The sequence below is a fragment of the Microcebus murinus genome, chromosome 11, assembly GCF_040939455.1.
Source record: "Microcebus murinus isolate Inina chromosome 11, M.murinus_Inina_mat1.0, whole genome shotgun sequence".
NCBI lineage: Eukaryota > Metazoa > Chordata > Mammalia > Primates > Cheirogaleidae > Microcebus > Microcebus murinus.
The window spans coordinates 39,418,437-39,445,630 of record NC_134114.1 but is presented as its reverse complement, the minus strand read 5'-3'; the positions used below and the strand labels follow the sequence as shown (position 1 = coordinate 39,445,630).

At 36.3% G+C, this 27,194-nt stretch overlaps 2 protein-coding genes across 6 annotated transcripts in view; both read right to left on the bottom strand.

Moving 5' to 3' along the window:
• IL31RA (interleukin 31 receptor A) overlaps window positions 1–8,453 on the bottom strand; it is a 79,981-nt gene extending 71,528 nt beyond the window's left edge. Inside the window, exons 1-2 of the mRNA XM_076007902.1 lie at window positions 8,444–8,453; window positions 8,150–8,313 (exon numbers count right to left, since the gene is read on the bottom strand). Of these exons, the coding sequence (XP_075864017.1) occupies window positions 8,150–8,313; window positions 8,444–8,453 (174 nt within the window). The remainder of the gene's footprint in view (window positions 1–8,149; window positions 8,314–8,443) is intronic.
• Window positions 8,454–11,763: 3,310 nt separating this feature from the next.
• Window positions 11,764–27,194, bottom strand: part of DDX4 (DEAD-box helicase 4) — a 76,189-nt gene continuing 60,758 nt past the window's right edge. For all 5 annotated transcript variants that reach the window (XM_012775677.2, XM_076008024.1, XM_012775675.3 and 2 more), the window contains 7 exons: window positions 25,995–26,124; window positions 23,807–23,973; window positions 19,751–19,896; window positions 14,684–14,783; window positions 13,303–13,573; window positions 13,047–13,160; window positions 11,764–12,091 (listed from right to left, as the gene is read on the bottom strand). In XM_012775677.2, coding sequence (XP_012631131.1) covers window positions 12,005–12,091; window positions 13,047–13,160; window positions 13,303–13,573; window positions 14,684–14,783; window positions 19,751–19,896; window positions 23,807–23,973; window positions 25,995–26,124 — 1,015 coding nt within the window. In that variant the 3' untranslated portion in view covers window positions 11,764–12,004. The remainder of the gene's footprint in view (window positions 12,092–13,046; window positions 13,161–13,302; window positions 13,574–14,683; window positions 14,784–19,750; window positions 19,897–23,806; window positions 23,974–25,994; window positions 26,125–27,194) is intronic.

Below are 27,194 nucleotides of genomic sequence, written 5' to 3'. Positions count from 1 at the left end.
AATTTATATTTCAAATATATGTGTATATTTTAAATTAGCTGGGCATGGTGGTATGCACCTGTAGTGCCAGCTACTTATGAGGCTGAGGTGGGAAGATCAGTTGAGCCCAGGAGTTCAAGGTTGCAGAGAGCTATGACTGTGCACTGTACTCCAGCCTAGGAAACAGACTAAGACTCTGTCTCAAAAAAAAAAAAAAAAAAAAAAAAAACCAAGAGAAAGAGAGTGATATGGAACAAGATTCACACCCATACTTTTTCTAAATTGTGTATCATTCATGTATGGTTAATAATTTACATTCTGTGGTAGACAGCTTTTAAAATGTCTCCCAATTCACACGTTTGTGTAATGCTCTCTCTTAAGTGTGGTTTCAAACTAGTGACTCACTTCTAACAAATATTATAGAATATAGCAAAAGTGATGGGATGTCACTTCTGAGATCAGGTTATGAAACCATGACTTGTCTTTCTCACACTCTCTCTAGCCGTCTCGCTTGTGCACTATGATGAAGCAGCTGCCACGTTGTGAACTGCACTGTGGAGAAGCACACATGGCGAGGAACTCAGGATGCCCTTTGGTCAGGAGCTCATGAGAAACTGAGCCCCTTAGTCCAACAACCCACAGGGAACCCGAATCTTGCCAACAACCACTTGCGTGAGCTTGGAAGCAGATCCTTTTCTAGTCAAGCCCTCAGATGACTGCATTCTAGCCAACACTTTGATTGTAGCCTTGTGAGAGATCCAGAACCAGAGGCCCCAGCTAAGCTTTGCCCAGATTCCTAACTCACAGAAAAAGGTGAGATAACGTTTTCTGCCACTTGGCTTTGGGGTAATTTATTATGCAATTGATAACTAAAACAGATTTCAAGAAAATAGAAACCAAAGAGGTAATATACACCTATCTATACATGCTATCTGTATCTAAAGTCTAGCCAGTGGTTCTTGAGCTGGGATGCACATCAGAATAACCCAAGGCTAAGGGGAGTGTTAGAAGGGAGAAATACATGAAAAAGGTAAAGAGGGGTAATAAAAAGGGAAGTCAGAGTCTATTTCAGGAAGTTCAATGCCCAAGCCTCTGGTTCAGCACTTGGCAGATGGGGCTGTCAGGGCCACTGTCCCAGGATTTGGTCTACAAATCTTTTTGCTATAAAAGGGTTCCTGCTTGCAAAATTTCCTATTGGTCCCTCAGGATCTTTAGGTTTCCTGCCCCTGCCTACCACTTGAATGTGGCTTCCATATTACATTCAAGACAAACAGTGCAGAGGAACACCATTGTGATGCCATCAGAATCTTATCCTCATCCTTGTTCCTAGGCAGGTTTAACAGTTGGATTTTGGGGAAATGGTTCCAGTAGGATCCTGCCAAAGCACACAGAACATTCCATGGTTTAATTTGTTTGTTCTGCCCTTGCAGAGCTTATGAAACAGTTCACAGCAGTCCTGACACAGTCCAGTAAAATGACCCATTTTACATATGAAGTCTCTTCACAATTCGTTCCACTTAGACCTATCAGCTAGCCAAATGAATGAAGTTTCATTTTCAGTCACGTCACTTATTTCCCCAAACTCCTGAGCAAGACTTCAAGCCATTCCCAGAAAGGCTTGTCATGATTAGAGGTTCTAACAATCCCTGGAAAAGGTAAACACCAGTAGGAGGATGATGGAGAGGGATATAAGATCTGATAGGTTTTTTAGAGTATGTTGCCCTTTACAGAATAAGGGCCTTTCATCAAGAAAATAAAAAAGAAACAAACTATATCCTCCTCAGGTGGCTGAGAAAGAACTGACTTGATCTTGTGAAGCTCACCAGAACATGTTAGGAAGCCAAAAAATGGAGATGCCAAGGACATAAACCGCCAAACTCTAGATCTGATGTAGACACTGTTTATGAAGATAAGATGATAGAAAAGGATACTGTATCTTATCAAATCTAAGACTTTTTGGCAGTGGTACTTTCTTGATTTTACCCAAAAGTGTTAAGGGAAGCTTTTCACTCAACTAGATCAAAACTGTTACTTGGCTGACAGCAATTATAAGACATCAATTGTAAAATGCATCCTGGTTTCAAATAAATTAAAATGTGGGAAAATGTTCATCTGAGAGGAGGTGAGAGTAGTTTTGGGCCTTGACAACAGAAGTGATTTCTACTTTAGGAGTTTGGTTCCTGGCCAAAAAACCTGTGTGATTTTTCAGGCCTGCTCATAGATTACAAATACTTTACTTGGTAGGCCTCACTCCCAGTACACTGCAGTTTCTGGAAGTCATTGCCAGCCATGCTCAGTGGACTCCATTATGGAGGTTTCTTTATCAAGAACACTTGAAGGCAATTTTCTCCACCCTCAGTGCTTAGTGCTTAGTACACTCCTAGCCCTTGTTTCTACTTTCCACAAGCCGTGGGTCCATGAAACTGCCCACGCCTTTTGTTTGGGGCTCTCTTGATAGTGAGATGACCCCTAACATGCTGGTCCATCTGATCTTCAGCCAGGGGGCCATCCCATAGGGAACATGGAACAGAAGAGTAAGTGCTTTCTCCGGTTTAGACTCTTGTTTATAGTAATACTACTGCAGCAACTGATGAAAGGTTTGAATATCACTTTCATTTTGACTTGCCCTTTAATCCAGCACTCCAACAATACTTGGAAGTTCAGAGCTCTTCAGCTTAGCTGAAGAGAGCTGACATTACTCAAGTCAAGCAGAATCAAGTAAAGCAATTTGAGCACAGAGCATGAGTACAGAGGTTCTTATGGTATCTATTAGCCAGGATTTCCATATTGTTCTTGTTTGCTGTGTACTCAAGCAAATGTTAAGCAACTGCCATTTATAAAACACTGTTGGATGTGTTAGACATGATGAAATACATTAGACAAACGGGAAATAATTCAAAACACTGCAGACATGTACCATTGGGATGATAAAATATTTGGTTCTTATCATGAGTGAGAAAAGAATTCAGGGAAAGGAGGGAGCAATGTGAACTACAGTAATCAAGGAAGGCTTTGTGAAATAAGGTCAACTTGAGTAGAGCACTGAACTAGCAAAATTTGGGTAATTAGTGGAAAAAACATGTGGGCATTAAGGTATAAGATTCACATTCTCAAAGAACATAAAGTCCTTTTTTCACACTAAGGAACATTTTGAAGGTTAGACTTTATTAATTAGATGTGCATGCCCTTCTAACAATAAAAGTTTCCTCTGTAGAATGGCATGGAATACAGAATAGGACTATTTCTCAGAATTTCAACATTGTTTTGACTACATTCATTTTCCTGTCATTGTATTCCTCAAATCCAAACCAATGGATTACAGAAAAGACAACTTAAAGTTTTGCCCCAAATTGCTTAATTAATCCATTACATGGCTACTAATATGCAATTTGACCAGAATTGCCAGGCACTGGGCTAGAAAGAGACATTTCCAAAAAGTAGAGCCATTCTGTTCTAAATAGCCACACTCTAAATGCTTATTAGGAATAATTAAGTTCTGTAAATAAAGATTTAAAATCTGAAATCTGGCTTTGAAATCTGGCTTCCCTTTAGCTGTTCAATTAAATTAGCTTGTTTATTAAGCCCCACTTTCAACTCTGCCTATTGTAGACATTTTTAAACCAGGCTTGATATTTTTAACCCACAAATATTTTTTGAGTACTTTCTGAATGCCAAGCAGAAGTCCCTGCCTTCCTAGAACTCACAGTGTGGTCTAGACTCCAGAGTTGTACTGTTGATATGATAGTCACTACCCATAAGTGGCTATTGAGCACTTAAAATGTGGCTAGTGCAACTAAGGAACTAAATTTTATTTAAATAAATTTTATTTACTTAATCTAAATTTAAATTTAAAAAGACTTGATCCAGCTATTGGAAAACTTTTCAACTATGTTTGGAACAGCTTGGGTATGTGATTCTACTTTATAACTATCCATTTTATAAGATTTAAATATAGATCAAGGATTTCCAATAATAGCACTCACATTGAGATGTAAGCATAAAATATGCACTGGATTTCAAAGATTTTGCACAAAAATGTAAAATATCTCAATAATTCTTGTATTGACTGCATGTTGAAATTACAATATTTGGGATATATTGATTATATATGTGGCTCACATTACATTATATTTTTACTGGACTGCTCTAGAGCGATGATTTACACAAGAAAAGCTTAGATAACACAAGGCCACTTAATTATAAGACAAAAATTGGGGAAGCTCTACTGCATCTCAACTCATGATCATTTTCTTCCTGTTCCTTTTCTTTCTTCTTCCTCTCCTCCATCTAATAATGATGCACACAGGACTCTTAAGAGCTAGAAAGACTGATGATCCAGGGTTTAAATGATTCAAGGCAGTCTCTTATTGATAGAGATTCTAATTACAAAAAAAGTATTATGTATTTAATTACAAAAAACAGTATTATGACTTGGCAACCCCCGTATACTAGGAGTATATTAGTAGCTCTAAGGGAAAGATGTCAAACAGCTTTGCATTTCCCCATGGAAAGTCTTTGGTAGAAGTTTTCTAAAAAGTAAGTCACTAAAAACTACCTAAACATGTTTTAAAAGTTTTAAAATCCTTAGTCCCAAAATATGAATGAAAGACAAAGTAATTTTACTACTTTATTCTAAATTGCATTTACTTAAAAAATATCAGATACTAGATTTTAAAATCATAATGAATGGAGAAGCACTTTCACCCAAGTATTTTAAGCCATCACAGAATGGATTTATTAAGTTATCCTAATGACTGCCATGGTCACTCTCCAATTCCTATAGCAAATTCATGCAGCAGAAAGCAGAAAATAAGAAGATATCTTATTTAAGAACTCTTAGCAGTTTACATAGATTCCTTGCTATTTGAAACAGATCAAGAGGTCTTTGCCCTGACTCGATTTAGTACAGAAATCCATTGACCATTCTGGAGAATATCTCCATTCATCAGTATTGGCAGAGAGTGCTAGCCAATTCCCAGCTTTATAAACACACAGATAAAGCTACATCACCCAGTCTTCCTTAGAGTTAGATGTGACCAAGTTCTCCACAATGGAATGTGAGAAGGCTATTTCCTTGCCTAACCCATAAAAATCTTCCACAAGTCCACTTCCCCTCTCCCCAACTCTTCTCTCCCTTTCTCTGGTTTGATGAAGAGAAGCATAACGACCTTAGAAACCACATACCAAACACTGCAGAGCCACAGGGTGGGAAGGAGCCTGGATTCTTACATAACTGCTAGAGAGGCCATCTACCTACCAAGAACATCTCCCCAGGACAGTCAGGTGAGCACAAAACATACCTTTTTTGTGTTAAGCCCCTGAAGTTTTGGGGTTTGTAAGTGCAGCAAGTGCCACCCTAAAGATATAATCAGTGACCCAAAGAATTGTAACTTAGCCTATGGGGAAACTGTTTTCACAATTCTTGGGATCACCACTGAGCAGCAAGACAGCACCCCACCCTTTGAGTTCATCTTTTCCCCACCCTCTTTTTACTACTCCCAGCTATGATGTTTGCAAGACTGTGACTGGATAGACATGGAAATGGGTGAAAAAATGAAATGGCCAATAAGCATATGAAAAGGTGTCCAACATCACTAATCATCAGGGAAATATAAATTAAAATGACAATAAATGGCTAGAATAAAATATATCAGCAATATCAAGTAAGAATATGGAGTGAATGGAACACTCTTATAATGCTGGTGGATATATATAAATGGTACAAGCATTCTGGAAAATTCCTTAGTTGTTTCTAGTGAAGTTAAAACCCCATTATCGAGCAATTGTACTCCTAAGTATATGCACAAGAAAACTGAGTGCTTATGTTGAACAAAAGACTTGTAAAGAATATTCACATAAGCTTTATTCATAATAGCCAAAACAATCCAAATACCCACCAACAGAGAAGACTGCAAAACAATTTGTAGTATATTCAAATGACAGAATACCACACAAGAAAAAAGAATTACTGATACATAAAACATGGATGAATCTTACAGATATTATGTTGAATAAAAGCAGCCAGACACTAAAAAGGGCATACACTATGATTCCATTTATATGAAATTCAAGAACAGGCAAATCTAATTTATGGTGATAAAAATCAGAATGCTGGTTACCTACAGGCAAGAGAGATAGACTGGAAAATGGCATGAGGGAACTATCTAGGGTGATAAAAATGTTCCATTATCTTGATTTGGGTGATGGTTATAAAGAGTAAGCATAGGTAAAAACTTAAACTGTATACTTAAAGATTTTTGTATTATATGTAAACTTTATTTCAAACTTAAAACATTGACCTGCCCAAGATCACACAATTAGATTCAAACTTTGGTCAATTCGAGTCATTTCAACAGATGCAGGTTCATTTTCCTAATGAACTAAGTACACAGAAAACTACAAGTCTGTCACTACTTAGTTTAAATAAGTGATTAGGATCACTCTGCACATGCTTTATCAATATTAGTAGTATCCACACTATGATAAACTATACTTATTTGGGCACTGATCCACTCTAAATCCTACTCTAAATGATAGTATTTTCTTTGTGGCACCATAGCAACAGCAATTCTGTTTATAGAATTTAAATAAATTATTGCAACCAAACTTTCCACCTTCTCAGATGACTGTTAATCCAATAAAATACCTCAGCTGAAGAACATGTTAAGATGAAATTGCCAAATCTTCATTGCAACATTTAATTGGCAAGAACATACTGGGGAGTTATCATTAGCATTCATGGATTATCATGAATAAATCTCCAGTGGAGGAACACTCTAAGACTAAGGAAAAAACTGATAGATGAGGTATAAAAGGTGATGCCAAAATGGTCAGTTAGCAAGCATTACTCATGCCGTGTGATATCCCAAGGGCAAACTATTTATCATAGAGATTCAACTACTACAGTTGGAAATGTGGTCACTGACTTCTCAAGAATCAGCTGTCTATTTAACATTGATGAAGCAGCTAAAGCAATACCAGAATAAGACCTAAGCATTAAAATATAAATGCACCAAGATTCAACTACGATACCCTGCATTCTTATATAGGATTGCCTCTTAAAATATTTTATGTAACTGCACGGACTGTGTGACTTCATCAGATGGAGATGTGGCCCCCAACGACAACAACAACAACAAAAACCTACTTATTGTCTGCCTTTTCATAGAAGCAAACCAAGGCCTAAAGCAGATCCTTGCAATGCTAGGCACCACACAAGCTGATGAATAAAGCCAATGTTAAGGCTACTCCAACTAGTATTAGGAAGTGTCACGCTTGCTTTGTTACACAGGAGCTCCTCCTGCTATAATATAAATTTTTAAATTATTTTAAAGTGTTTTAATTTCTGTTGAGAATTTTTAAATACCCCACACAGTTAACCGCCATCCCAAAACTAAAATGAAAATCAAGTTAAAATAGATATATCCAAGGGAAGCAAATGCTTGTTTCTGAATGGTGAAAAAGAACCCCACAGAAGTACAGGACTCCAAATCCAGAAAACACTAACTGATGGAGACAAAAAATTCTTTCAAGGAATCTCCCATAGAAAAGTAAATTCCAGATGCCCTACTTTGAAGATTTAATAATCACTAACTAAATTATAGCAAAACAAATAATAGAATTACTTAAAGATCTAAAGAATTTACCTGAATCATCAGCCTACAAACTCAGGGACACATCTCATTTGTTAACTTCAATTTCCAGCGTCAGCATTAATGTTCCTACACACTATCCTTGTTGTCCCCCATCCTCTCTTGACATGGGATTCCTGAAGGCATCATCTGTTCCTAGAGTAGGGTGTTTTTGTTTTTGAGACAGTCTCAGGTAGCTTTGTTGCCTGAGCTAGAGTGCCCTAGCGTCAGCCTAGCTCACAGCAACCTCAAACTCCTGAGCTGCCAAGCAATTCTCCTACCTCAGCATCTCAGCCTCCCATAGTGCTAGGATTACAGGTGCAAGGCACCAAGCCCGGCCGAGAAGGGGTCTTAATCAGTGGTTCCTGGAACCTTTGGGTAGGTCTATTAATAGATTTCAGAAAAGTTAATAAATTCCCTGAAATGTTATAGTAAAACTTGAATCTATAACTTACGTGATACAAAAAGAAAACGAACTGCAATTCTAAAATGAGAGCCCGAGGAAAGCTCAGCCGCGCCTACCCCACAGTGCCACTCACCTGAGCGCAGCCAGAGTCCCCGAAGCATGAAAACCTTCGCCGGCTGCTCAGCCCAGTCCCGCGTCCCACCTCCTGCGCCGCCAGGGGAAGGCTCCCGCCGCTAGGTGGAGAGAGGGGAAGGACCACCCGGTCAGGGCTGCCTCTGGGAACCGCCTCCGTGAGCTCTGGACGCAGGCGGAAGCAGCTTCCCAGGACTGGCAGCTTCACTGTGGCTCCCGCCGCACACAACCCTCAGCTGCCCAGGCTCAGGTTTTCTTATGGCCGAATCATCATGGCCAGGGCCTCAAGACGTACGCGAGTCCATACTGGACTAATTTTTAGAAGGTACTAGGTTCGCGTTTGTGGGTGTGGGGTGGGGAAATCTAAACCCCACGGTGAGCATAAGCAGATCCTGGAAAGTCGTTGAAGTTTGAATAGGGTCTTCAGAAGATGCTTTAGAAGACTAAATACGTATCTCATTTTCAAAATATTTAAAATTATACGAAGGCCACACCAAACAAAATGAAAAACCGCCTTCTCCCAAATTAGGGTACCAACAGAGAGAGCACACATGCAAACAGCCAAGTGCAGAAGCTATGGTAAAGGGAGGAGGGGTAAACAACAAACCAATGCTGCTACCTATATAAAAATGTAAGTAATGCTGAACACTGAAATCAGAACACATTTCTACTCCACCCTGAGACTCCAGAGACAGGTGGGGTAGGGGTAGATTATCTACCCTGTGTGAAATAGGGTACACCCCTCACCTTCCTTCCCTACTACATAACCATTACTCCCAAACCCTCACACATACACCTGATGATTACTATTCCACATTTTGAGCTTTCTACTTTAGCTTAAGGCCACACTCTTTCACTCCTACTAAAATGCAAAAGATTCAAGGAAGAAAAGTCTTATCAGTCACATTTCAACCTATGCCTTGAGAGTAGACCTTGAACAGAATTACAGAAGGGCACTAGACTCTAAGGACTGAGGGGAAAGGTACAAATGGTATTTTCAATTACAATGGGTTTATTCGGATGTAACCCCACTGTAAGTCAAGGAGCATCTGTACATACAATTTACAAAATGATAAAGGCTTAAGATTTCAATAAGTACCCTAATCCAAAAATCTGAAATCCTAAATGCTCCAAAACCCAAAACTTTTTGAACACCAACATGATGTCACAGATTGTCTATATAGGTGGCTGAGACAGTGACATCTTTGCTCTCTGATAGTTCAACATACACAAACTGTTTCATACACCAAATTAAAAATACTGTATAAAATTACCTGTAGGCTATGAGGTGTATATGAAGCATAAATGAATTTTGTTTTTAGACTTGGGTCCCATACCCAAGATATCTCATTATGTATTATATAAATATTTCAAAATTCAAAAAAGATCCAACATCTGAAACATTTCAGGTCCTGGGAATTTGGGGTAAGGGATATTCAAACTGTATATAATGACAACAAGAAGAAATGGTTCAAAGTATTAATAGCTGATTGTTGGATGTGGGATGACAATTTGGAAAGAGGGGCAGAATATTGCTTCCTACTATAAATGCTTCTATAGGATTTTATTTTCTAATCATATATACTGTTACTTTGATAATTTTAAAGAAATTATTCAACCCTATACCTAGAGATAAATAATTGAACATATGGACATTTGGTCTATCTATAATGGTGGTAAGATTATGTGATTTCCTCTCCTTTTTTATATTTGATTCTCTAATGTTATTATGGTAATTTGACAAGTCAAGCAAAATTAAAAACTTTAAATGAGCAATCACGGGCCAGGAGTGGTGGTTGACACCTGTAATCCTAGCACTCAGGGAGGTGGGAGGATCACATGAGCCCAGGAGTTGGAGGTTGCAGTGAGCTACGATGATGCCACTGCACACTAGTCCTAGTGACAGAGCAAGACAGTCTCAAAGAAAAGGCAATCAGGACAGCTATGACCAAGCAGCTCTTTGAGGAAATGAAAAACAAGAGACAAGAACTGGCTATAAATGTTCTTTGTAAACAAACTAGAAGACACACAAATATTAAATATAACAATGCAAACACCTACCTTCATTCATTCATTCAGCCTTTCCCAGAAGTGAGATTACAAAGTGAAATATTTCCCATATTTTTATTAGTTGAACTTCCCTTTTGAGTTATGTATTATTCTTCTATTGGTATTCCTGCATATCCATATATAATGAACTACATATTGATAATCCACTGTAGTCACAGGAATATTTTTTCTTATCTACTTTTCACTCTTTTTATATAGGCAACTAATCCTTTAGTGATCAAATTTGTTCATTGTTTCCCTCATTGTGATTTCTGTTCTTAGAGCTTAAAGTCAATCTTTATCCCCAGTTCACAGATTTAATACAGTTTTTTTTATTATTCACATAGAATTCTGAATATGGCATGAGGTAGGCATCTAACCAGTTATCCTCACACTGTCAAATATACTTCCATTTTCATATGTAATGCCTCACTTATTAAATTCCTGTAACAAGATATACACTGGGGACATGTCATTTTGGATTGTGTAGGTGAATAACACTTAAAACTGACCATTTGAGGCCAGGTGTGGTAGCTCATGCCTGTAATCTCAGCACTTTGAGAGGCCAAGGTGGGAAGATCACTTGAGGTCAGGAGTTTGAGACCAGCCTGAACAAGAGCAAGACCCCATCTGTACAAAACCCAGAAAAAATTAGCCAGGCATGGTTGCATGTGCCAGCAACTTGAGAGGCTGAGGCAGGAGGATTGCTTGAGCCCAGGAGTTGGAGGCTGTAGTGAGCTATAATGACACAACTGCACTCTAGCCCGGGTGACAGAGGGAGACTCTTTTTAAAAACAAACAAACAAGAACCTGATCATTTTTGTCTCAATATTTATACCTTACTTGTGTCTTATGTGTAGGTTCGTTCATTTAATGATTTATCAAGAACTTCTTAAATTCTAAGCATAGTAAGTTTAAAATATATAATGGTGAATGAAGACAGGGTTCTTTTCCTTATTCTTAAAAGATGAATCAAAAAGTTATGTCAAGTGAATGGCATTTTTGTTGAAAAAATGAATTTGAGTTCTAAGGCTGATTTTTATTATATCTGTGTATTAATGAATATTATATATTAATATTTAATTTAGGTAAGACTTTGTTCACTGCACTAGTTTCACAAGACACAACAAAAGTTTCAAAATTAAGAGGAATTGAGAACTATGATATGCAACAAAGAAAAATTAAAAGTACTGTTGGAAAACTTAGGGGAAAATGTGGTTCAGCCTTTATTTTGAAGGAAAGTCTGTATAAAAACAAACATTTGTTATGCCATTGAGTACAGAGCTCACATTGCAAACATTTAGCCATTTTCATCACATATCTGATGATCTAAAATAAAAATCACTTTTAAAGGCTTAAGTCTTTCACTGTTTCATGAAAATCATGTTATCACATTATAGTGACATACTACAGTACTGTTTTAAAGGCTCAAGTAAAAAAATGAGACACAATTTTTAACCAAAAGTGTATCATATCTTATAGCTTGTTTTAAGCACTATACTAAGACTTAGAATTTAGACATAAAACATGTCTAAACCCCTTGAAGAATACATTAGAAATAAGCAAGACATTTAGAATGTTTAATATTTCCTGTTAACACCATTTGTATCAGTAACTGCAACGTTGTAACTTTTAGCATCTCACATAACTAGTCAGTAAGAATTTTTTTAAGGGTGGGAGTGAGAACAGAAGGACATCCAGAGATATGAGAATGTCAGGTTTCATACTTCTGTTAAAAACTCAAAAATCAAAACTATTTTCTTCTCTGCATCAAAATTGTACCACAGACTTGAAGGATGCTCTAGCTTTAATCCCATGACTCATCATCCACTGGATTGGAAGCTTGTGAAGAAGAAAACCCTGTTGTGTTCAAAGTGCTCTTTCCCTGGTAATTCTTTAAAAAAAAAAAAGAAAAAAGAAAGAAATATTTAATTTTTATCATAGCTTTAAAGTTTTATCGCCCAGACTGATAGCAGGGACTCAAGTTTTCTACCATGTCTTCCCCAAATACATAAAGAACTTCATTCTCACTAAATCTGATTCATTTGAAAAAAAGGCCCATATCAAACCAGAAGTCTAAATTGTACAAAATATTTTCAGAAAAAGATTCAAGCCATTAGTTTTGGCAAGTAGGAAAAAACATGCTACATTTCAACAAGAAGTATTTAACTAGTATGCTCATTGTTTCTGTATAAAGGTGGTGCTGTCTATAAAAACTGACATACCAGAAAAGACTTGCAGCCCCACAACTCCTGTATTTTATTTTAATAGGGTCGGATTTTAAAAATTAAAGAATTCTATTGGAAATTTAAAAGACCTCAAATTAAAATTTATAATTTGAGAAAGGAGGACGTTTGAGAATAAATCTCAAAGTTAATTCCTCACCTTTAAAACCAAAAATAGGCGCTGTGGCTCACCCCTGTAATCCTAGCACTCTGTGAAGCTGAGGAAGGAGAATTGCTTAAGCTCAGGAGTTTGAGACCAGCCTATTCAAGAGCAAGAGCCCCATCTTTACTAAAAATAGAAAAATTAGCCAGGTGTCATGGCATGCACCTGTGTCCCAAGCTACTAGGAAAGCTAGATAGGAGTATTGTTTGAGCCCAGGAGTTTAAGGTTGCAGTGAACTATGATGATGTACTGCACTGTACCAGGGGCAACAGAGCAAGACTCTGTCTCAAAAAAAAATTTAAAAAGTACATAAAATTTTACAGAAATAATAAAGTAGCCACCTTCTGGGCATGAAGACAATGGTTAAAATTATTAAATATTATAGTTACTTCACAATATTAAGCACAACATTTACAAAGAGTAACTGGAAGCCAAGTTCTGAATTTTTCCCTTCAACTAACCTTCCTAGTGTCAACTGATGCAAACACATTTCCTCTTGTACTACCACCACTGAAGCCAGGAACATAGGTACTAAAGGCAATTTCTTCCAACCACCCAGGAACATCCTGTTGAGCCTTTAAAAAAAAAAAAAAGTAACTTCATATGCAACATAAAGTCTCAAAGATTGGAAACTACTCTTTATATATTCATAAAATGTCTACTTTCAATGATGAAGTAACAACACTAACCATTCAGTTTTAAAATTTTAAAACTTACATCTGACAGTACTTTCACCAGAGGCTGTGCTAAATGGTTATCTGAGTCAGGATCAAAAAAGGAAATAGCTCTGCCAGTATTCCCACAACGACCAGTACGCCCAATTCGATGAACGTATTCATCAATGGTAGAAGGAAGATCAAAATTGATAACATGTTGAACATTTTCAATATCCAGCCCTCTGGCAGCTACTGAAGTAGCAACAAGAACTGGGCACTTTCCACAGCGAAAATCTCCAAGAGCTTGCTCTCTCTCTCTCTGCTCTCGATCACTTGAAAGAAAAGAAAGCATGCATTAGAGAGCACTCTTAAGAAAATCTTTAACACACTGGCTGCCACACTAAAAAAATTTTTTTTCCTTGGGACCACATGTTTTATTATGAAAATAGAATAAAAACTTCAAAAATAAAATTATCTTTTCTAATTTAATGAAAATTTTTTTATTTTTTATTGTTTTCTGTGTATGAGTTACATGCAACTTGAAAAACAGTTCATGAGGCTCACAAGGTAAAGAGATGCATGAGTTACATATGCTTCATGAGGCCCCAGGTCAAAACAAGCGTGAGTTAAATACAACTTACATGGCAGTTAATATGTTAAGGAGAATCACTGAATTCAACATGCAAATCTCTTTTTAATAGTAAAAATAGCACTTAATATTAATGTCTACTTCTTACATAACAGGTACTACAATAATTCGTTACAAGCCGCCATTTTGCTTCATCCTCACAGTAACACTTTGAGTTGTAACAATTATTCCTATTTGCAGATGAGATAAGGTAACAGCTAATACATAGAACCAGAATACAAACTCGAGGATGATAAATGTCAAATCTTACGTACAAATAATCACTATGCTTTCTAGTCTTGACAAAAAATATACAATTACATGATTAGAATGTTTGTTCAAAAAAAAGTTTTAAAAGTATAATTTCAGAACTCTATATACTCAGTGACTAGTATTTTAGATCCACTAATGTGCCAATAAAGTTAATATAACATTTTTAAGCACTCCAAAAAAAAAAAAAAGTCAGGCATCAGAAAGATTAGGTTCAGCAAAGGAAAAACTTAAGATACAAGGACCAGAGATTTCTTGAGATCTCTTGAGAAGTTTCCATTAATGAGGAGGGGCCTAGGGCAGACTCACTCACCACCACTACTTTATTCTTCTAAAAACTAAGAATGAACATGAACAACAATAGTTTGGTCCTCCTAGGTGTTGTCTCTTTTCTTGGGGGAGGGAGGGAAGTAGTAGTTTAGATCTTGAGAGAATTCTGAATCCTAATCCTAGGATTGTATCATATTAGTTATATAAACTGATGTTTCTTAAAACATCAAACAGAAGTCATTCCCCTACTAGGAAATCATATTAATCTACTCACCCATGAATACTTGTAGTTGATATCTTTTCCTGACAAAGAAAAGTTGCAATAAAGTCTGCTTTTTTCTTAGTTTCAACAAAGACCATAGTTCTTTCATCACCTACAAAACAACAAAATTATTAACATTCAAACTATAAATTTAGGAGAAGGAAAATACAGGGATGGAGTTTTTGAATAGGAAACTTTGTCTCATCCACCACTCTATTACCAGCACCCAGAGCCAGGCATGGGGCCTGGTGCATAAGGGGAATCCAAATGTTTCCTGAATGGATGTCAAAGATAAAAAGACTGCTTTCTCAGTTTAGGGATTTAAGAAAATAAGGTTGTCCTTTCTCCTCCCAGGCCAGTATCAGGAAGTAGAGACTTAGGGTTAGGGTTAGGGTTAGGGTTAAATCTCCAAAATCTGGAAAGTTTTCAAGCATTTACATGATGCTCAAAGGAAATGCTCATTGGAGCATTTAGGATTTTCAGATTAGGGATGGTCAACCAGTGAACATAGTGCAAATACTCCAAAATCTGAAAAAATCCAAAATCTGAAACACTTCTGATCCCTAGCATTGCAGATAAAAGATCCTCAACCCATGTATTTAAAAACTGTCTCTTTATGTGAGTCCCTGATGATCTATAAATCTCTCACTGGTTTTAGTATGTTTTTATACTTAAGAGAAACACTGATCAAAACTCTCATGAAATAATTCTAGACTTTTCCTATAAAGAGTCCTGAACGTATGTTGACTGATATATTATAGTGTTGCCAATCATAATTTCACTTATTTAAAATGTGTATATGTCTACAACCTTATTTCTCTCCTTATTTGAATCCAGCATCTTCTCCAGTGATTCTCAACATATATGTCAGACTTACACATGGCATTTCATTAAAAAATACAGCTCTCTGGACCCTATTCTACACTTACCAGCTCTATTTACTTTATGTTCTTGGTATGAAAAATTATGTCTACCCGTTTTCATAAATCAGATTACTTTTTGGAAAACAGGTTTAATCATCTGAGAAATTTTGTCTAAAAATTTTTTTGGAATGGGCCAGGCATGGTGGCTCACACCTGTAATCCCAGAAACTCAAGAGGCTGAGGTGGAAGGACTGCTTGAGACCAGGATTTCAAGACCAGCCCACGCAACACAGCAAGACTACATCTCTAAAAAAATTTTTTTAAATTAGCCAGGTATAGTGGCATGCACCTGTAGACCCAGCTACTCAGGAGTCTGAGGCAATAGGATCACTTGAGCCCAGGAGTTCAAGGCTACAGTGAGCTATGGTGGTGCTACTTCACTCCAGCCTGGGCAACACAGGGAGACTCTGCCTCTTGGGGGATGGAGGGGAGAGGATGAATGGCTTTATCATCTTTATTTTGCATGTCATAGAAAAAAATTTATCTGTAGCATTATGATTATGAATCCTCCCCTCAGACCTTCCATATTTAACAATTAGGAATAATAAATTAACCACAGTCATGAAGTCTGTCATCTACAGCTTCTGTACTCTTTTGATGCTTGCCCAAAGGTTCTGCTGTAACTTACAGATCAGAAACTGTACCTTAAAGAAAGACAGACTATGAGCCTTGTGGAAAAGGACTATCCCAGGCACTTCAAACTATTGATACTTCAAAGAATAGAGTCTTGGGTAGAAAGTTATAAGTTAACATTGCTTTGACAACTTTCAGACCATATCACTGGACTAAGCGAGATTTTTAGGACTAGTCCTGATGATAGAAGCAGACAATCATCAAAGTAGATTCCTAACAGATTTAATGAAACAAGAATTACATATGTACTCAATGAGCTAATGGAGGAAATCTTACTGTGGTCATTTGTTTGAAATACTGTTAACATTACTTTAATGTTCTTTTTTCTGGATACATCAGAAAGCCTTTTTCTTAAGCTAGCTATAACTCAGCAATTTAGTGGACTCTGTTTGTGTAAACTAAAATGAAACATTTTTAAATAGTATCTGATCTCACTTCCTGCTGACACTCTACTCAACCCCAATTCAGAAACTCTCTACTAAGTCTCCTTACTTTTCATGGCGTATCAGCATCAGTTCAATAAGAATCTGTCCTCCTCCTTTTTCCAGGGTATAATTGGACAAGTTGATCATGCAACTGAGGTCCTACCTGGACTTGATAACTGAGAATGGCATGGTAGATAGGACCAGATGTTTTAATGAACAAAAGTTGGTTTTCATTATGGAACCAATACCTGCAAAGCCCTCCCAGATAAGCTGGCCCAGCCTTGGAGGTTGTAAGGAAGGCCACATACTTCTGGATAGGCCAGGAGCCACAGGAAATTTGGGGCACCTCTGAGTAAAATTCACTTAAATTTTTAGTATTTTAGGTGAAATCTAGCAGAGTTTCTGAGACTTAGTTTCCTATCCTTCAGATATCAAGTAATAGAGGCTTTTAAAAGTTCAATCTGAGATTCCCTGTGAATACTTCCAGACAAAAGTTAATTTTGTGACTTCAGTAACTGTTCAATACTGTATGGCTCTAGATTTGCAGAACAAACTGAAGGATGCCTATACTGTTAATGAACAGTCTTGCTGCACAAATGCAAATAAGCAAGCCAACATGAGACCAACCATGTCCATGAGGTGGACATAAGCTGTCAAGAAAAATTGGGAAGACAATGAAATAAGCAGAAAAGATCACTGTCTAGCATACCCTTTGGGTTATCTGTGCCTTCCAGTCTTTTAATTTTATAACCCTATTGCAACTGATAGCAATGCAAATTATTCTCAATGAAAATGTAAATGAAGTTTTCCCCTCAAATGTGACTATTGCCTTATGGATACTGACCAGTCTTACATCCATTTGTAAATTAATTTTAGCATTCCTAATAACCTACACTACACATACATGTGTTCTTTTAATTCTCCTTTGAACTAGCTATAACATCTTATTGGTTCCTTTGGTAAAGAGCTCAATAAAATTTTTATCTGCTACTTAAAATTATGAACATGGCAGTTGGTTATATTACTCTGAAATAAAGAAACTTACGCATTTAAAGGCAAAAGGGGAAAATAGCATAATTAAGTTAAAGAGTAAAAAAGTAGACAAATTACATAAGCAAAAAAATGTAAAATTTGAGGATATTCTGCATGAATATTCCATGCAAAATTAAAAACACATAAGGCCAAGTGTGGTGTCTCACACCTGGGAGGCTGAAGTGGAAGGATTACTTGAGCTCAGGAGTTTGAAACCAGACGGAGCAGGAGTGAGAAATCATCTCTACTAAAAATAGAAAAATCAGCTGGGGGGCATGACGTGGCCTGTAGTCCCAGTTACTCAAGAGACTGAGGCAGGAAGATCCCTTGAGCCCAGGAGTTTGAGGTTGCAGTGAGCTATGATGACACCACTGCACTCTACCCAGGGCGACAGAGTAAGACTCTGTCTCAAAAGAAAAAAGAAAACACACACGCACACAAGAATTAATTCTAAACTACAAAAAATTTAACTGTTTAAATAATACAGAAGTATATTAGTTGTGCTCATATATGTTGACCTTTTCTCAAGGGCAAACCAGCACTTCTAAAAAACATTCTCCTTTTGGCTTATTCTCTAAATAAACTTTATTCTACAGGTTCATATATAAAAAGAGCTTAAGCTGACTATACTAGAAATATATTCTAACATCAGCAAAAACATGTAGTGCTCATCTCGTCTGTATGTGGAGCTTCAATTCATACTGGGCAAGTTACTTGACCTGTGTTTCAGTTTTCTCATCCCTAAAATGGGCAACAACAAAACCTACCTCATAAGGTTGTTTTGAGAATTAAATGAGTTAACATACGTAAAACAACTAGAACAGTATGTGGCCCACAGCTATTATTTTTATTTTTATATGTTAAAGTATAATGAAACATTTGATGAAGCCAACCAAAATTTCTTAAACTCAGGATGATCACTTAATTTTTAAAATTTTTTTAAAAGTAAGCCTTTAAGTACTTTCTAATTCACCTTTCTTTCAATTTTTCTTTTTGCTCATTATTGGAAATTAGCGGATTTGCTGCCTTCTCATTCCTCCATCTCAACAGTGACATTTAGCTGAAACAGAATTACTAAAATGGGGAGTGGGTATGGATGGAACAAAGTACAGCATTGTAAACAGACCCTGGCCTGTGAGGTAACAAGAAGGTGTTCAAATGACTACATTCAACAATTTTACTAACAGTCTCAAAATAAGGCTATCTCAAACAAAAAATATGACTTTAAAAATGAAAAGTGGTTTTTTTGCGGGGTGAGGGAGAGGAAAAGATTTCTCATAGGTATTACAAAACAAGAGAACTAGACCTTAAGTCCCTTCCAACTCTAAAATTCTTTGAATCTATGAATGGGGAAAGCTTTAGGAAGCAAGAATTTAGAAACCAGAAACACAAAAATAAGAATTTGCTTTTGATGAAGAAATAAGCCTGATACAAAGATGTGTCATTACCTTTCTAGTTTTCTAAAACAAAAAATATATATACCTCTGCTGGAACAATTAAACTATGCCTAAAAATCTATCCTATTTTCAATATTTATGGAGGAGAAAGGATTATATTTTCATATAATTTTCACACAAAATTGAATCAGAGGCCGGGCGCTGTGGCTCACGCCTGTAATCCTAGCTCTTGGGAGGCCGAGGCGGGCGGATTGCTCAAGGTCAGGAGTTCAAAACCAGCCTGAGCAAGAGCGAGACCCCGTCTCTACTATAAATAGAAAGAAATTAATTGGCCAACTGATATATATATCAAAAAATTAGCCGGGCATGGTGGCGCATGCCTGTAGTCCCAGCTACCCGGGAGGCTGAGGCAGAAGGATCACTCGAGCCCAGGAGTTTGAGGTTGCTGTGAGCTAGGCTGACGCCACGGCACTCACTCTAGCCTGGGCAACAAAGCGAGACTCTGTCTTAAAAAAAAAAAAAAAAAAAAAAAATTGAATCAGAAAATCTTTTATAAAAGATTTAGAAGAAAAGGAAACAATTAAAACAAACTGATTAGAAGTCATGCCAAAAAACTTTAGTAATTTTTAAAAATTAGTCATTTAAAAAAATTATATCAATGTAAAATACCTGTGTTTTGTAGAATTTCAACAAGTTTTTCTCTTTTTGAGTACTGGCCAACTTGGAGAATGGTCTGCTGAACATCTCTACATGCTCCACCCACTTGTCCAACAGCAACAAACAAATAATTCGACTTTAAAAACTCCCCAGCCAACCTTGAAAGACAAAAGATTATTCCTTAATTTATCCTCCCCCATTAATACTCATAATGTTCACTGAATTTCTACAAGTGTTACATCTATATTAGATTATAGCAGCTATAATAAGATAAGGTGGTTACTTATATTGTCCAAGTACTATTTTCAAAGATCAATATAAAATGTTAAGATTTTGTAAAACACATAACCGTTAGGTGAAAAGTTTGTGTCAAATTATGGATACAGTAATTTCAAGTGGATCTGCTGTCCACAAAAAACTATAAAATGTACATGTAATAAAAATACAAAATATGAACTAAAATAAGTATCAGCTGCAACAAGCAGGAATTTATTTAAAAATCAAATGTAAGCCTAAGGCACAAATTCTTATCATTGCTTTTATGTATGTTATTACTGGGAGTTATTTTCTGAAAATATTACCTGCTAAATTCCTCTGCTTTAAGTGATTTCAAGCACATCATATCTTAGGTCAGTGCTTTTAATATCACAACATACATAGAAAATATTTGTATAGCACAATTGGGCAAGAGTCAGGGTTTGCCCCATGGCCTTGGAAGAGTCAGCCTTGCCCCAAAGGTTGAAGGTATCAACATATTAATACACAGTAATTCATTATCAGTATATAAATGAGAAGTCATGCTTTAGATCACCCAGAAACACTGCAGGAGTTGCCGATTAGAGAGCTGAGTTTTTAGGAATAAATGCGGAGGCCCAAATCTTTAGTCCTCCTCCTTCCTATGTAGCAGTCCCATATTTTCTAGCTGTCTCCTTCATGAAAACAGCTCAAAGTCAGCATATATACAGAATCTTAATCACTGCTTTTTATTTCTCCCCACTTACTCTCTTACCATAAAAGAAAAGCTTCTTTTATACCTCCTCCTAGAGTCAAGCACCCTCTCTCACTTAGGCACAAACTCTGAAATCATCTGAAATTCTCCACTCTCCACTGCTTTCATTCACTAAAATATTTACTAAGTCTTGTATCAGGCATACATGTACAATGTGCTGGGAGTACAAAGATGAATATGATGGTGTTTTGCCTCTGAGGCCTCACATCAAGTGGGATACAGTCATACAAGAAATCATTACAATTTAATGTTAGAATAGTTAACATTTAGTGAACACTTACTATATTTCAAGAAGTGTGCAAAAAGTTTTACATATTATAGTTACATATATAGAGAATCTCTCACAAGATTCATTGACAGGAAATTAATGAAATGATGTCTATTTAGAAGAGACTTCAAGTTTGAAACCTGATCTAAGGAAACAGCAAGCAAGAATGTGGAAGAGTGACAACTGAGGAAAGGTATTCTATGCTGAAAGAAAAAAGAAACAAGAACATATAGAAAGGAGGGATAGAATTCTGCTTGCTCAGCCAACAGAAAATAACTTTGATAGACCAGAAATACATGATTCCAGGTAAGAAAGTAGCAGATGAGGCAAAGATTGTGTTTTATATTAAAGAGTTTAAAAATCAGTCTGTGGAGATGGGAAAGCCTGGGAAGATTTTTTTATTTTAGCATATTATAGGGGTACAAATTTTAAGGTTGTGTATAATGCCCTTGCTATCCCCCCAGAAGATTTTAAATGTCTAAAAGGATCAGATCTTATCTTAGAATTATTACTAATGACAAAATTAGACTAGAGGCAGGGAGAGAGGTTAAAAAGCTACTGCCAAGGCGCAGGCGGAAGCTAAAAAGGACCTAAATTAAAGTGAGAAACAGAGAAGAAACTAACAGATTTGCAATATTTTAACGATAACTGCCAAGCTGATTATTTTTAAACGGCATATAATTAATGAAATGTGAGGGATCATCATGATTCAAAAATTTCTGGCTTTGACAGACCATGATGACATAACGAGAATGAAGAAAACTGGAGAGAGGGAGATGAAGAAAAAGAAGGTATTCAATTTTGAACACAAAAATGTCACTCACCTGGGAAGAAAAATCACTCGTAAGGAGTTAAATCTAAATCTCTGGGGGGGGGGGTCAGATGAGAGATTAAGAATACAAAGAATAAATTTGGGAGAGTTACAGGTAGATATGGAAGTCAAGGGAATAGATACTACAATGGTTCAGGGAATATGCAAAATGAAAAAAGGATTATGGATAGAACAATGAGCAACTGGTAACATTTAAGCACAAACAATGAAGTAACTGAGGAGGAGTCAGGAAGTAAAAAATATAAACAACTCAAGGTCAAGGACTCTTTATTTTGTTTACCATATATCCCCAGGCTTATAATCAAGCATGGCTCATCAAAATCCTCAACAAATATTAATGACAGTAGTATATATCCACTAGTCATTTTGAGTGGCCAACATCCAAATACTTTCCTATTTCAGGCTAAATCCAAAAAGACACAGGCATCAGGAATATTCGTGCTAATTAGGTAGGTAATTACCTACTTAATATTACCAAAGCTAATGGTGGGAATGCAAATACCCCATTTCCAATATAAGATACCACTCAATTGTTAAGAAATGATTATTTTATGTACTAAGAAAAAAAAATCCTGTCAAGTGACCCAGTGCTTTAGGATTTAGATTTTTCCCCCAATGAAGGACTCTTCTTAACTTTAGACAAAGATTTTTAATACATAAGTATTAATAAAACAAATCAACAGCCAACACCACCATTATCCAAGCACTCATGAAATGTTGGCTATACTAGCACTGGATTCCACATAACATTCTGTCAGAACAAGAGACCAACTTCACAGCAAAGGAGGTATTAGAACAGGCCCATAACCATGGGATCCACAGGTTACACCATATACTGCACCAACCTGAAAGACTATTAGAACAGTCCACAGAAAGTACAGTTCAAGGGCTAGTAGGAGGCAACTCTTTATGAGGACAGGGCATCATCCAAGACGACATAGAAACTTTGAATCAAAAAGTTCTGTATGTTGCATTGGTCTGGGAACCAACAAGTGTAAGTAAGAGTGGCCCACCACCATCATTCCCAACAACCCACATGGGAAATCTGTGATCCCCATCCCTCCTCCTCCAACTCTAGGTTCTTCAAGTTTAGAGGGGTTGGTTCCCATAAAGAAAACTCCACTAGAGAAAACAGCAAAAGTCCTACTGAATTACAGATGTTCCTTGACTTACAACAGGGGTATATCCTGATAAACCCATTATAAGTAAAACATATCTTAAATCAAAAATGCATTTAATACCTTGAATAAACCCATTATCGAGCCAAAAAGTCATAAAATCTTAAATTGAATCATCATAAATCCAGATGCTCCTTGACTTACAATAGGATTATATCCTAATAAATGCAATGTAAAATCAAATCATCTTAAGTCCAGGATGATTTGTATAATCCACTTGTGTTGCATGGGCACTTCAGGTTCCTTGTGCTAATGAACCAGCTGGCAGGAAAAAGAGTCACCATTCTAACATGGATGTGTCATCCTAATCTCTGAATTCACCAGACCACATCATATGTAGCATGATCCTCAAATATCTGTCAACAATTGATATGTGAATTTTATTTTTGTTTGTTTTGTTTCTGCTGTGCTAAGTTATGTGAATTTTTCTACCAAAGTCCTCCTTCTCCTAAATCCTATACATTTAGGCTTGAAAAGAAGGCAAATAAAAATAATTTCATTTAATAAGCACTTGTTAAATCCTAGCTAAGTGCTGTGCTACAACACATACACACATGCTTTTTAATAAAATGTGATGATAATGCAATAAGGAATAAAGGTAAGAAACAATGAAAAATGTGGTAGACTTTTTAAAAATACATCTACTTTTTAAACTACTTATATTAAAATCTTAGATTACAAAAGACAAATCTCCAAAACTTAGGATATTCACATTGCTTTTACTTCCATAAAGGTACATAAGTATATAACCAAATGATTTCTAAAAAGAAAAACAATTTACCTTTGAATTTCTTCTGGAAAAGTTGCACTGAACATAAGAGTTTGACGCTCTTCCTTTGATGGCATTCCTGGGCAAGAAATTAATTTCTTCATTTCTGGTCCAAAACCCATATCCAACATGCGATCAGCTTCATCCAAAACTAAATATTTGATTTGTCTCAGACCAATCTTTAAAGATATTTTCAAGGGTAAGAACAGAAAATGCATACTAGTTTATATTAAACTAAAATATTCCCCATGATTCCAATTGTTATAATATTCTTAAAAAACAAAGACTAGAAATCAATGCATAAAATGATGAGAATTTATATGCTTACTAGACAATACTATTATTGTTTGTTTCAGTTCTCAATTTTCTCTATCTAGTATTATAAAACATTTTTAAATTAAGGTTAAAAAAACCAAACATGTAGATCAACACTATGCAATAAAACTTTCTGCAATCACTTAAAAGTTTTATTATTTGCACTAACATTTCAGCCAGTAGCCATATGTAGCTATTAAACACTTGAAATGTGTCTATTATGACTGTGGAACTGAATTTTTATCATTTTAAAATTTAAATAGTCACATGTTCCAGGCTCACACTTGTAATCCCAGTACTTTGAGAAGCTGAGGATCACTTGAGGCAAAGAGTTAGAGACCAGCCTGGCAACAAAGCAAGACCTCATCTCTACAAAAAAAAAAAAAAAAAAAAAAAAAAACAACTTTTTTTAAATTAGCTGAGTATGTTGTCCCAGCTACTCAGGAGGCTGAGGCAAGAATATCACTTGAGCCCAGAAATTCCAGGCCACAGTGAGCTATGATCATGCCTCTGCATTCCAGCCTGGGTGACAGAGTGAGACCCTGTCTCTAAAAAAATAAATAAATAGCCAAATCTGGCTAGGGGTTACTGAATTGGAAAGCATAGATCTAGACTGTACTATCTGATAAAGTTAGACTTTTTAATGTTAAGAAATAAAATCTCCTGGCCGGGCGTGGTGGCTCACGCCTGTAATCCTAGCACTCTGGGAGGCCGAGGCGGGCGGATTGCTCGAGGTCAGGAGTTCGAAACCAGCCTGAGCAAGAGCGAGACCCAGTCTCTACTATAAAAATAGAAAGAAATTAATTGGCCAACTAATATATATATATATATAAATTAGCCGGGCATGGTGGCACATGCCTGTAGTCCCAGCTACTCGGGAGGCTGAGGCAGGAGGATTACTTGAGCCCAGGAGTTTGAGGTTGCTGTGAGCTAGGCTGACGCCACGGCACTCACTATAGCCTAGGCAACAAGCGAGACTCTGTCTCAAACAAAAAAAACAAAAACAAAAAGAAATAAAATCTCCTAACACATAACATATTCAGACATCCTGTAACTGGTAAATTTTTTTCTAACATCTTTAAATTCCCCATTATCTAATCACTCAGGAACAACTGGGAAGCTTCTCTTACCTTTGCATGAACATTTATTGCTATAGAGAAACATATTTGCAAAAAGATTACAAGTGACTTCCATATCCCTGTGAAGGTGTTTATCATTAAAGTAAGACAGATTTCTAATATTTTAATAAGGGATGCTTTTAATAAGTATCCTAAGAAAGGTGCCTTTATGCAGAGAGAACATGTTTAAAGCAAATCAGATTCATTAAAGTGAACTTAAAGTATTCATTTGGGGATGTAAAAATCTGGTATGTGAATTCCTAAATTAGTATATTAGCTCTAAAATCTTTTTAAAGAGTTAGAAAATCAATAATCCTGGTTAATATCATTCACACGATTAAACAAGAGACAAACTGTTGATGCCACAAAGGGTTTCTCCCAGGAGAAAAACTTCCACTAAGATATGAAACTACATGAAAATATTTAACTGTATTTTTCTCCCAGTGTACTAGGGTGGGGAGATGTAGGATATGGATTCTGGAATCTGACCCATACTCTTTCACTCTATCATTTCCTAGAGCTAATTAAGGGATTTCAAATAAATTGCATATCTCATTGAGTTTGTTTTCCCAAGAATAAAATGGAAAATACTATTAATATTTCCTGTCAAGATTACCTTAAGAATTATATGAGAATACAAAGAATCTGATGAAGACTAACATTTAAATTGTGCTCTAGTAAATATATCTTTCTTTACCCCATTCTTTCCATTTCCCATACAAAAAATTTCATCAATCTCACAACTCTGTTATCCCACTACAGCCTACCTTTTCTTTTCCTATGATGTCCATCAATCTTCCAGGAGTAGCACATAATATATTACAGCCTTGTACTATTTGTCGAATTGAATGCCCCAACTGGGTTCCCCCATATATAACAACAGCTCTTACACAAGTCCTAATGACAAGAAAAATAAATGGCATTTTCTAGTTATTTGAAAATTAGGCATTTGTTTCTCACAACATATAAAACAAAATCCATAAAGAAAGAAAACAATACATTTAATTACCCTTTTAAAAAATAAATTCTGCCCAGGAAAAAGTTGAAAAGATAATATTGAAAAACAAATGACAAACTGGTAAAAAAATATTTTGCAACCTATGAGACAAAGGGTTCTTCAAAAACAACGAGTTAACACCACTACCCTCCTCCCTAAATACACCCCCCACACACACACGAAAAGCCAGACACAATCATTCACAAAAAATATAAATGGTTTTTAAACATTAAAAAAAACTTCAATAATACTTTAAAAAGACAAATGAATACTAAGACAACATTTCCCTCAAGTGTGGTAACACCATGTTAGCCAGGATATAGGGGGAATTGGCATTTGAAGAGAATAAACTGACACAACCTCTCAGAATTTTAGTCTCTTAAAATTAAAAAACTTACCCTTTGTCCCACTACATTCACACCTAGAAATTTACCATTCCGATGCATTCCCACAGATGATGAATGTACAATACATGTTGTACAACACAGATGAATGTAAAACAGAGATAAACATATAACAATATTCACTGTCACCATTATTTTTAATATCAAAAGGCTGAAAACCGCTTAAGTGTCTATCAGTGGAGCACTTATAGTACACTCAAAAGGAATACTGTGCATTCATAAAAATAAAGGGCTACAGTTCTAGATTAAACATTATTTCCAACACATATTGTCAGTTAAAAAAAACTCCAGTGCTAACAGCTAAATATGCCCCTATTTGTCAAGAGGAGGGTTAAAGTGCATACAATGTACTGACTATTTCTGCAATGATTCATATGAAACTGTTAATAGTGGGTAACTAAAGAATCAAAAAACAGCATAAGAAAAAAATTTTTTTTTTCTGAGACAGAGTCTTACTTTGTTGCCCAGACTAGAGTCCGTGGCATCAGCCTAGCTCACAGCAACCTCAAACTCCTGGGCTCAAGCAATCCTTCTGTCTCAGCCTCCCAAGTAGCTGGGACTACAGG